A 12252-nucleotide genomic window follows, 5' to 3' on the forward strand; every position below is an offset into this window, starting at 1 on the left:
CTTTTGCAAATGCGTTTACTGTTCGAAAGCTGTGTTTGTGGGAGTCTTCTTTTACATTCTCACCTGTCTTCTACATTCAGGCAATCACCAAGTGCTTTGGAGACAAACCCTATGAAGTCTATCTTCTCTTTCAGTCCACTCTGCTATTGCCATAGCTTGTTATAAATTTTGCCTGGACAACTGCAATACTTCTGACTTCCCAAATTTATACTGGTCTCAGTGCTGTTTATCACACTTCCTTTCATTCTCTTAAGTTTCCTCTCAGATTCTCTGCAATATCTCTTCCAGATCTCCAACCCCATATGAAATTCCTTTGCCAATATATTCAGCAGAAAATCTGATTGGAAATTTTTTCATATTCTTACTAGCTATGTCAAGTGTACCTCCAATACTGCACAATTTATTTACCCTAAGATTTTTACAGGTTGAGCCTTTCTCTCAAGACAGGTGATCAGATACAATGGCTCATGCCTGTAATCCTAACACTTTAGAAGGCCAAGGTGGGAGAACTGCTTGAGCCCAGGAGTTCAAGACCACCTGGGTAACATAGTAAAAACTTGTCTCTATTTAAAAAAAAAAAAAAAAAAACAAGAAAAAAACAAGACAAATAAGCTCTTTTAGTGGCCATGACTTAGGAGAAGGTACAGGCCCTTCTTCTTTAACCTAGGTTTCAGGTTACTAGAACAGACACAGAAGAGAAGAAGCTAAGACAAAAACAATTTTAAGTAGCATTAAAATTCACAAACTCAGCTCTCTTTCTCCCCGTCAAAAAATCGCTATCTAGTTCCCAAAGTAATTGCAAAGCAGGGAAAAGGTAAGAACTGATGGCTGGCAGCAGTAAGGGCACTGCTGAGCCAACTGCTCTGCCTGACAGCGGGCTGAGCTGGGGAAGCTGGACTCGGCCTTGGGGTCTGCATCAGTAGCAGATAAGAGCATCACCTATCATCATGTGTAACCTGGCTTTGTGAGATTTTTCTAGTCGCCAACTATTGCCCTGTAACTCACAGAAGGAATGCTTTTACTCTTTAAGAACACTAGTTAGGTAGAACTCTAGGAATCTTGTTTCACTATTTTTTATTTTTATTTTTTTTAGGATTATAAAACGTCATGCTTCAACCAGTCCCAAATTTCTCTTTAATCAAAGAGCAGCTGACTGTTTGGCTATTCTCCAAAATGATTTCTAGGTTAAAATTAATGAATAAGATATGGGGCTGGATAAAAATATTCTTTCCACAATGAGAATGTAGATTTTATCCCTTACACATTTCATGCGTATTAGAGAAAATAAAAAAGCATAACATGATATTTACTCATGGAAAAAGATTATGCAATGAGAGAATCTCATGTCTGTCAAGAATCCTCTACCACTTGCTCTCTTTTAGAAAAAATGATTTTAAAAATTCTATGTGCTTACTTTGTTTTTGTTTGAAACAGAGTCTCACTCTGTCACCCAGGCTGCAGTGCAATGGCATGATCTCGGCTCACTTCAACCTCCATCTCCCAGGTTCAAGCAATTCTCCTGCCTCAGCCTCCCGAGTAGCTGGGATTACAGGCATGTGCCACTACACCTGGCTAATTTTTGTATTTTTAGTAGAGACAGGGTTCCACCATGTTGGCCAGGCTGGTCTCGAATGCCTGACCTCAGGTAATCCACCTGCCTCGGCCTCCCAAAGTGCTGGGATTGAGCCCAGCAGTTTGGGAGTTTTGGATTTGATCCCAGCACCAGGTGTGAGCCACCGCGCCTGGCCAACTTACTTTGGATATATGAGAAATATATGCACAGATATTTTGAAATTAGGTTAGAGCTTGCATGTATAAATTATTTCACCTTTAATCTGAATTACTTTACCTAATTTCACAGCCGGGTGCTGTCAGATTGCCTGCCATCTTGAAAGTCCCTTCAACCCAAATCCTTTCTGTGGACTCATCACACAAGGTACCACCTTATGACTATTCCAGGTAGTCATATTTCTGTAAGTTTTTTGATCGGATTTCATTGTTTCTGCTCATTGCGATTACTGCGTCAAATATTTCCAAACTAAAATTGATTTTTTTTTTTTCCCAAAGAGACAAGGTCTGACTACTTTGTCCAGGCTGGTCTCAAACTCCTGGGCTCAAGTGATCCTCCCATAATGGCCTCCCAAAATGCTGGGATTATAGGCATGAGCTACCATGCCTGGCAATCCACTACCAATTTTTCAGAAAACTCAGCAAAAATCAATATGAAAAAAAAATTCTAAGACTAAAAGTGAGGAAGAATGATGGTGGGTTCTGAACTCAAGATCATGGTTTGAAGAAATGGGTAGGACATTTGGATAGCTAAATTAAAAGGCCAAAAAGAGGTGCAGCTCAAGACTTCTTGAAGTGAGGCTTAAATGGTGAGGCCAGTTTAAGGATGCAGGTAGCAATTTGACTTTAGTTTGAGTCCCCCAGTTCTCTAAAGTACCCCCCACCCCACCCAATCTGGGCTTGGTCCCCTCATTAGTAGGACTTGTTTGGATGCTGCAGGCATTTGAACACCCATCTCATGCTGGAAATAAGCTGATAGATAAAGACTGAACTCTTCCTTCTTAGGTACCAAAGTCATAGTCCTAGAGTAGAGAATCTGCACTTCTCTTTCTTCTGAGAGAAACTCTAGTACATTTCAATTCCGTTTCCTGCTGGGATGGAGTGGAAAGGTCCTGATAGTGACCCTTCCTAGAAACAAAGGAGGGGAGTGAGCATACCATGGGGAAGCCCCTTCCAGGGCTGGAAAGAAGACATCTTTGCCCCTCTCCCTTTGCTGGGCTAGGGCGGGCAGTCCTTTCCCTGGGCCATGTCTGAGGTCGCTACAGGTTATGGGGGATTTCAGTAAAAATCAATAATAATTCTGCATCATTTTTTTTCTTTCCACTCCTTTTTTCAAAGGTAAGAGCTGGTTTTCTTGTTTGTTTTTTCTTTCCCAGTGGTAGGAGGAATGTTGGGATTGTCTGGAATTGGGAGGGTCTACCCTTCGTCCTTCAAAATCCTAGAGATTGCATACCTGCATATACTTTTCCCTCAGTGGCCTGCAATTCTGATCAGAAGTTGGTGTTATACGGGTAGTTCTGGCAAAGGGTGGGGACCCACACTCCCAGACATGCACATCCTTTTCCCTCATCAGACCTGACTCTAAGGAGCCATTGGAAAATTGATGCTCTGGTATGAATGTCTCCTCCAAAATTCATGTTGAAATTCAATTGCCATTATGACGAGATTTGTGGGTGGGACCTTTAAGAGGTGTTTAGGTTATGAGGGCTCAGCCCTCACAAATAGATTAATACCAATATCACAAGAGTGGATTAGTTATCTTGGAGTGGGTTCCTGATAAAAAGGGTAATTCCAGCCCCCTTTTTCTCTCTGTCTCACATACTCGCTTGCTCTACTGTCTTCACCATGGGATGATGCAGCATAAAGGCCCCCACTGGATGCTGGCATCATGCTCTTGGACTTCCCAGCCTCTAGAACCACGAACCAAATAAATTTGTGTACATTATAAATCACTCAGTCTGTGACATTCTGTTATAACAGCAGAAAACAGATTAAGACCGCTAACTTCATGCCTGGGGCAGGCAAGTGGGGAGAGGCCTTGGAGCCAGTAATTCTTTTTTCATCCTCTCCTTGAATGAGGTGTCCAAAACACTTCATGCTTCTTCTGACTTTCCAAGCCTGATATGCATTTTATGGATCTTGCAAACTCCAGTTGGGCAAACAAATTTGCTGGAGCCTAGGAAGACCCTCTCCAGTGAATAGTTATTGACCCAAGACAGAGAATCAGAGCCAGAGCATGCGGAGTTTATTCAAAAGTCTGGGCAATTTGGGCTCTGAGGGAGGAAGATTAAAAAAGGGTGTGGGTAAAAGACAGATCCTTGGCCTGAAAAACAATGAATGGAGTATGACTAGGTTGTCTCAGACCAGTTATTAGAGGGATGATGTGTGGGTATCATTAGCAGGACTGGGCCCTAGAATTAGAGGGCCAAGGGGACATGGTATCGGAGCTATGCTTAGGAGTCTTTACATCTATTATTGTTGATCTGACATGGGGAATAGGTAAGAGGCCCAAAGCAATGACTCATGACTCGAGAACAGTGTGGGCATGGTTAAAGGACCTGCCCCTGCAATCTGGAAGGCTGCAGGGGGGATGTGGTTAAAGGGTCCCTGGAACTGGAGGACTGAGCAGATCATTAAGGACTGCAAAACTTCAGTGGAGTAGAGAAGTATTCAGCAAAGACACCTGCAGAAAGAAAGAAAAAGAGAGAGGGCGAGGTGGGGAGAGAAAGAGAAAGACAGAATGAGAGAAAGAGAATACCTAGGGAAGCAAGCTTTCACAGAAGCTGAAGAAAGTGACCAGTCTGGAGAAGAGGCAACCCAGCCCCTGGAGACCTGGAAAATCCCCTCCCTGCAACTGGCCTGTCTCTAGAACCTAATCACTCCTCCACATGAAAAGGATCAGATTCTCCAAAAAATCTATTAGATTGATTCTCAAGGGTTGAATTCACGCAGGAAACCCTGACTTTGAATTTGAATTCCTTGCATCTTTCTGGTCAGCTGAGTGGCCAAGCCACACAGCCTGAACTTATTAAAGAAATTTTGAACTAAAACAAAGGGATAAGAAAACATGGGAAAGAACTGGTATATGAAAATAAAATGAGTTGATCATTTTTTGATTACTTAAATAAAGCCTACTTTTTTATTCCGATTCCAAGAAGTAGAAAAGAATGCTTATTTAACAGTTACTGCCACCTTTGCTTACATTCAGAGTACGTGGGGGAGTCAAGACATCTCCTGAAAGCCCCTCAGAGGTGAGTGAGGTAGTGACTTAGGGTGGCAAGATTCTGTCCTCCTAAGTCAGTTGAGGAGGGACATCGGGATGAAGCTCCACCCACAAGCCCTGCCCACATAAGTCTTCTCCCTGAGTGTGTCCTCCTTTAGTACAAGATGAGGTTTAACTTATTGCTAATATGTTTCACATTTTCCCTCCCCACCCATGTAAAGCTTGTCCCAAAAAAGCTGTTCTTTGATGAGGTGTGCCTTTTTCCTAAATCCCTGTCCATTCTCCTGACATGTGCAGAATTTCTATTCTATATACTCTGGGGCTTATTGAGGGGTGACTTGTGGCTGAAGCCTTATCTACACTCCTTATATACCTAACATGTCTTAGAATCAATTCTCTGGAGAAACAATGAGATGGAAAATTGAGGATTCACTGGGGAGTGAGGGCAGGACTGGGCAGAGGAAGAGGCTGATGTGCAACGTGTCTGCAATCCAGTGATCCTTCAGTTTGATGGGAATCTCTGGATCTGGAATGACATTCTGGAGTTGTCCCCGTTGAGTCAAGCGTTGGGGCCAGAAGCAACCCCTGCAAAGATGCATAGCCCCTGTGGTGTGTGCAGTTCCCTGTGGCTGAGAGCGAGTTCCAGAGTGGAATGCATCATTGCCAGCAGCAATGCTGTTCTCTCAAGTTCTCTCAAGCAGCTGGGGTGTTAGCCATGAAAAGGTCATCTGGGCAGAGCTCCACAGTGTCCCCACATGCAGAGTCTCCCTGTGGTGTGTGATCACAAAAGCTTTGCCCATACATCCTGCAAACAAAGACCTCCTTCCGGAGGGCCACCTTGTGCCTGACTGTCCATTCTTTTGCTGATGCTCACCAACACTCCCCAGACAAGGGTGCTTTCCCCTGAGGCGGTCATTAGATGTTTGGTAAATGTTGATTATTGCTAAAGCCTTCCCACAGTCCCTACACGTAAACTTCTCTCCTAAGTGTGTCCTCTTGTGCATGCTGAAGGCCGACTGATGGCTACAGTTGCCCATACTCTATACTCATAAGGCTCCTCTCCTGAACGTGTCCCTCCCATGCCTGATAAAGGTCGACACATCTCTGGAACTTCACTCACAATCTGCATACACAGGGTCTACTCCCCATGTGTGTCTCTGGGGTAACATGAGGCTTGCCTGATCACTCAGGTCTTGTTCATGACCCCTGCATACACAGGTTTCTCCCGTCAGTGTGTCCTCTGGTGTCTGACAAGATTTGACTTATGACTAAAGCCTCGCCCACACTCCCTACAAACATAATGCTTCTCCCCTGAGTGTATCCTCTGGTGGACAAGGAGGAGTGACTTCCGGCTAAAGCCTCGGCCACACTCACTGCACACGTAAGGCTTCTCCCCTGAGTGTATCCTCTCATGTACAATGAGGGTTGACTTGTCACAAAAGCCTCGCCCACATTCCCTGCAAATATAAGGCTTCTCATTTGAGTGTGTCCTCTGGTGTCTGATGAGATTTGACTTCTGGCTAAAACCTCTCCTACACTCCCTGCAGACATAATGCTTCTCCCCTGAGTGTGTCCTCTGGTGGACAAGGAGGAGTGATGTCCGACTAAAGCCTCGGCCACACTCACCACACACATAAGGCTTCTCTCCAGAGTGCGTCCGCTCGTGTATGATGAGGGTTGACTTGTCGCAAAAGCCTCTCCCACACTCCCTGCAAACGTAAGGCTTCTCATCCAAGTGTGTCCTCTGGTGTTTGATGAGATCTGAGTTCTGGCTAAAGCCTCGCCCACACTCCCTGCAAACATAAGGCTTCTCCCCCGAGTGTATCCTCTGGTGTTTTCTGAGGGTTGACTTGTCACAAAAGCCTCGTCCACACTCCAGGCACACATAGGGTTTCTCACCGGAGTGTGTCCTCTGGTGTCTGATGAAGGATGACTTCTCACTAAAGCCTCGCCCACACTTGCTGCAAACATAGGGCTTCTCTTCTGAGTGAGTCCACTGATGTCTCTTGAGGATGGCCTTATTTCTAAAGCTTTGCCCACACTCCCTGCACAAATAAGGCTTCTCTTCTGAATGTGTTCTCTGGTGTCTGCTGAGGTTGGACTTCTGGCTAAAACCTCGTCCGCACTCACTGCACACATAAGGCTTCTCCATCGAGTGTGTACGATGGTGTCTGATGAGGGCTGATCTATCTTTAAAGCTTCGCCCACAATCACTGCAAATGTAGGGCTTCTTCCCTAAGAGGGTTCTTGGGTTTGTAATAAAGTTTGATTCCAGGCTACGGTCCGGTTCACACTCTCTACAGTTGATTGCGCCAAATCTCAAGGTTTCTGATTCCTTCAAGCCTGTGTCTGGCTGCACAGGGTTTGGTCTTTGGGCTGAGCTAGGTTCTATTTCTAACACCATGTTGCCTTTTCTAGGACTTGCTGACTGTCTTTGGAGTGGGCTGGGGAATGCCCTTGAGGTTTCTCTCTCCTCTGTCCTTGGAGACCAGGGTTTGGAGCCACCTCCTCTCTCCTGACCTTCTGCATTTTCATACCAACAGCTTAGATGGGAATACTGCTGCCCCTGCTGTTTCCAATGCCCTGGGCTAGAATTCCCTGGATGGAAGTGATTTTCTGCACATAAGCCCAGGAAGATCTGAAGCACATGCTGGCTGAGGAATTGCTGACAGGAGAAGGCCAGAAGGCAGGAGGAACAAGGGTAGGTTTCTGGCTTTGGTTCTGCTGAAGAATGAAAGTTTTCAGTTAGAGTAGCCATAAGTAGGGCTGCTGAGTTGTTCTGCCTTGTCTTAGGACAGAGAATGTTTTACTGCCATACCTGTTATTGATAGTATAAGTACAACACAATTTGCTTCTGAGCAATGATTCCTTTATATTCCATCACATTTTCTATTGCGATCCAGAAAATACACACCAAAAATATCTTGAGAAACCAGGAACCTCTCAAGTGAGTATTCTGCTCTGTAAACAACTTCAATTATAGTTAGCCTGCTCCTAAGCCACAGACATTCACATTGGTATATACTGTCCACAACTCTTTGTTCTGCTTGGAGATAGTGGTCTCTATGACACGTGTGGAAATCCCCTTATGACTTTTCTTATTGTATAAAAAAGGGTCTCATAGACATAAAAAGTCCCTCAGTCTGGAGGGCTTCCGAATGTAGGAGAAAGTGTATGGAATACTGGTTAAAGAAATTATTGTATATAAAACAAATATAAATTTCAGGCTGCCCACCTGTAAACAAAGACTTATTAGAAAATGTCAAAGTATTAGGTTCTCTACTAAGTATTATGAATTCAACAATGAACAAGAAAGACATGGTCTATGATTTTAGGATTCTGGCATCAAGCCAAAACAACAAAATCTGCCTTTCTTTCCACTTTTCAAAGATCAGTAAAAAGAAAAACTTTTCATTTACAGTAGCACCTGCCTACAAAATATCAAAACTAGATGTTGCATTTCATCACAACAGGATCTATCCAATTGATGCTGAAAAATGACCACATACTTGGCCCCAGACCCTACTGGGCCTAACTAGAGACTTCTGCCTAACTAAGGAACACTGGAATCTTTATAATCAACTGTGTCTGTCCCTAAAAACTCATCCTATCCTATCCAGAATGCTAGTTTTCAAACCTTAATTAGCATAACCATCATGAAACTGCTCCCTAAGAGTAAAACCTTTTATTTTTTCCCCCTCACCAAACTATACAGTGAATTTCTTCACTGCTATGTCTCCTTGCCTGTTAAGTAAATGATTTGTGCCATTTGATTTTTTTACCTTTTGTGGTCTTTTAGTTTTTGACAATGTGTTTTCCCTTGGTTGCTCTGACAGGGCACTCACCAGTGCTGGAACTGCAGGACTGCCAGAGGAACATAGCTGTGTGTAGACTGGTCCGTAGGTGCTCAAAGCTGCTTCTGGCAGCCTTGCCATGGGTGAGGCTCTGAGCAGCTGTCAGGCTCTGCTTGCTGTCACTGAGCACTCCCTGGGTTTATTTGGTTTACTTGGGTTCTCAAAGTAACTCATTATTTGTTTCTATTTCTGGCCAGTCATCTCTTATAAGACTTGTGGTCATTCTGGTATTTTGTGACATGAACTTTTTATCTTGATGTTTTGACTGTGATTCGCTGCCATCTTTTTGGCTTATCTAGAAGCATACCAGGTCATTCAGACTACAGTCTGAATATATATATGGCAGTGACGTAACACCCTACATCACTGAGAAGTATTTCAGTAGGAGAAGAAATCTCATTTGTGTCTATTTTGTGTTAAACACTGGAACCAAAAGCTCCTTACACTTAACACCCTGTTAAAGGGACCCCGTGTATACTCATTATGATTCTAATCCCTACGCCTTACTAGCAAAGTGTCATCATTTCACTAAAGATAATTTAGATTTACTGAGGCCATTTTGAGGAACTCTGCTTTCTATCATCCCCTTTTGCTGTATAATAATTCAGTATATATTTCTTTTCTTTTTTGAGACGGAGTCTCGCTCTCTCTCCCAGTCTGGAGTGTAGTGGCACCATCTCGGCTCACTGCAAGCTCTGCCTCTCACGTTCACACCATTCTCCTGCCTCAGCCTCCCGAGTAGCTGGGACTACAGGCGCCCACCACCACGCCCGGCTAATTTTTTGTATTTTAGTAGAGACAGGGTTTCACCATGTTAGCCAGGATGGTCTCTATCTCCTGACCTCGTGATCCACCCGCCTCGGCCTCCCAAAGTGCTGGGATTACAGGTGTGAGCCACCGCACCCGGCCAATAATTCAGTATATATTTCTAAAGAACTATATAGTTGAGAGATCTGGCTTGCATCATCAATGTATTTACTCATTTGCTTAATCTTAAAATGCAAGGAATAAGGCTAGGTGCAGTGGCTCACGCCTGTAATCCCAGCACTTTGGGAGGCTGAGGCAGGCAGATCACCTGAGGTCGGGAGTTCTAGAACAGCCTGACCAACATGGAGAAACCCATCTCTACAAAAGATACAAAATTAGCCAGGCGTGGTGGCACATGCCTGTAATCCCAGCTACTTGGGAGGCTGAGGCAGGAGAATCTCTTGAACCCGAGAGGCAGAGGTTGTGATGAGCCGAGATAGCACCATTGCACTCCAGCCTGGGCAACAAAAGCGAAACTCTGTCTTAAAAAAAAAAAAAAAAAATGCAAGGAATATAGTTTCAGAATTGTTGACCCACATCCTTACAAAACACAATATACAAAATATAGTCTATATAGTTCAAGATTTGTATGCAGTTCTTTGTCAATAGAGAAGGAGTTGGCCAATTTTTTCTGCAAAGAACCAAAGAGTAAATATTTTAGGCTTTGTAGGTGACATGGTCTCTATCATGACTGCTTAACTCTGCCATTGTATAACAAAAGCAGCCATAAATAATTCATTGTTCCAAAAAAACTTTATTTACAAAAACAGGCAGTGAGACAGATTTGGCCTGTGGGCCCTAGTTTGCCAATCCTCATTTTCCTATGGAGTATGGTCAAGGCTCTCTGTTAAATGGGTTGTTTTCCCCTTTTACCTGTGGTCGTATTATTATTTTGGAACAGTTAGGTAGATTTGTTTCTCTTGGTATTCCATTTTAGGGATTTTCCCTCTCTTTGTTGATTTAATTCCTTTCTTTGAGTATTTAAACACTAATATGCTCCAAAAGTGCTAAACTATTCAGAAAGGACATGCCTCTCCTTTCCATAGCCTTCCAGCCAAATTCCCATATAACCTCACAGCTAACCCATCTCATTAGTTTCTGGTTTATTAACCCTGTATTACTTTGTGGGGAAAAAAAAAGAAGAAGAAGAAACAGATATGCATATGCTCATAATTTCTCACTTTTAAAAATACTCTTTGCACTTGGCTCTTTTCACTTAATAGATCCTAGAATGTACTCCCTATCAGTTCAGAGGAGCTCTTCCCCATTTTGGAAAGATGTCTCATAACTTCTTCAACCAATTTACTACATAAGGGCAATTAGGTTACTCTAATATTTTATAAAGAAACAATGCTATAATGAATAACCTTGTGCAAGTGTACTATCTTTGGAGATGAATCTTCAGGGTAAATTCCTATAGGTAGGATTGCCAGGTCAAAGCATACACATATATAGTTCTGTTACATGTTGCCAAATTTCCCTCCACAATAGCTGTAGCATTTCTGCATTGCCATCTGCAGTGTATAATGTTGCCTATATCCCTCAGCTTCGCCAAGTGTTCTGTCAACTTTTCGAAATGCTGCCAATGATAAGAATGGTGTGTAGTTTTAATTTGCATTAATCTAATTAGAAGTGAAATTGAACACCTTTTCAAACATTTAAGGGACAATGTTATATTTTATTTTGTGAATTGTCTATTCAGGTGTTTTTTTGCCTATTTTCTTCCTATCTGGTTTTAGGGTTCTTCTCTTTGAATTTTAAGATTCATTCTATAGGCCGGGCGCGGTGGCTCAAGCCTGTAATCCCAGCACTTTGGGAGGCCGAGACGGGCGGATCACAAGGTCAGGAGATCAAGACCATCCTGGCTAATACGGTGAAACTCTGTCTCTACTAAAGAATACAAAAAACTAGCCGGGCGACGAGGCGGGCGCCTGTAGTCCCAGCTACTTGGGAGGCGGAGGCAGGAGAATGGCGTGAACCCGGGAGGCGGAGCTTGCAGTGAGCTGAGATCCGGCCACTGCACTCCAGCCTGGGCGACTGAGCCAGACTCCGTCTCAAAAAAAAAAAGATTCATTCTATATTATGGAAAATAACTCTTTATATGTGATATACTGTATGTGGTAAATATTTCCTGGAAATTTGTCCTTTCTTTTGACTTTGCTTACAGCATCAAACTTATCACTCTTCTCCTCTAGGCATCTGGGTTTTAGTCAAATTTAGAAAACCTTTTACTATGTCCAGGTGATAGAATATTTACCCCATTCTATCCTAGTATGTTTACGGTTTAATTTTTTACATTGAGATCTAGTCATTTGGGATTTTCTTGTATATGGTGTGTGGTATATGGTCCAATGTTATGTTTTCCAGATGGATATCTAGTTGCCTAACCCGATTTATTAAAATGTCCATCTTTACTGCAGGGATTTGAGATGCCACCTTCATCACATACCAAACTTCCATAAGTACTTGGGTTGACTTCCTGCCTTGCTCCCTGATTCCACTGGTCTATTTGTCTAGTCATGGGCCAGCACCACAATGTTTTCTTTATTTTCTGCTTACAGCTTCAACTCAAAGGACACATTTTAATTCTAAAGGTTTTGTAGCATACTTTAGTGTCTGATAAGGATAGTACCCTGTTATGGCTTTTATTTTCAGTGTATTCTTGGTTATTTTCCACCTTTATTTTCCATGTGAATTTCACAAAAGAATTTCACTTTTTTATTGGGACATGTTAACTTTTGAATTACCTTGGGGATAAATGACAACCTGATTTTTTTTTTTTTTTTTTTTTTTTTTGTT

General features: G+C 42.9%; 1 protein-coding gene across 4 annotated transcripts in view; it reads right to left on the reverse strand.

The window, feature by feature from the left end:
* Positions 1-2480: 2480 nt before the first annotated feature.
* The window catches only part of ZNF343 (zinc finger protein 343), a 25984-nt gene continuing 16212 nt past the window's right edge, over positions 2481-12252 (reverse strand). For 2 of the 4 annotated variants that reach the window (XM_017872547.1, XM_017872548.1), the window contains exon 6: positions 4678-7516. In XM_017872547.1, the coding sequence (XP_017728036.1) occupies positions 6021-7516 (1496 nt within the window). In that variant the 3' untranslated portion in view covers positions 4678-6020. Of the gene's footprint in view, positions 4253-4677; positions 7517-12252 lie in introns of those variants that run through there. The other 2 variants (XM_017872551.1, XM_017872549.1) reach the window with 2 other exon arrangements.

Source organism: Rhinopithecus bieti, unplaced genomic scaffold, assembly GCF_001698545.2.
Source record: "Rhinopithecus bieti isolate Rb0 unplaced genomic scaffold, ASM169854v2 scaffold_7580, whole genome shotgun sequence".
Classification (NCBI taxonomy): Eukaryota; Metazoa; Chordata; class Mammalia; order Primates; family Cercopithecidae; genus Rhinopithecus; species Rhinopithecus bieti.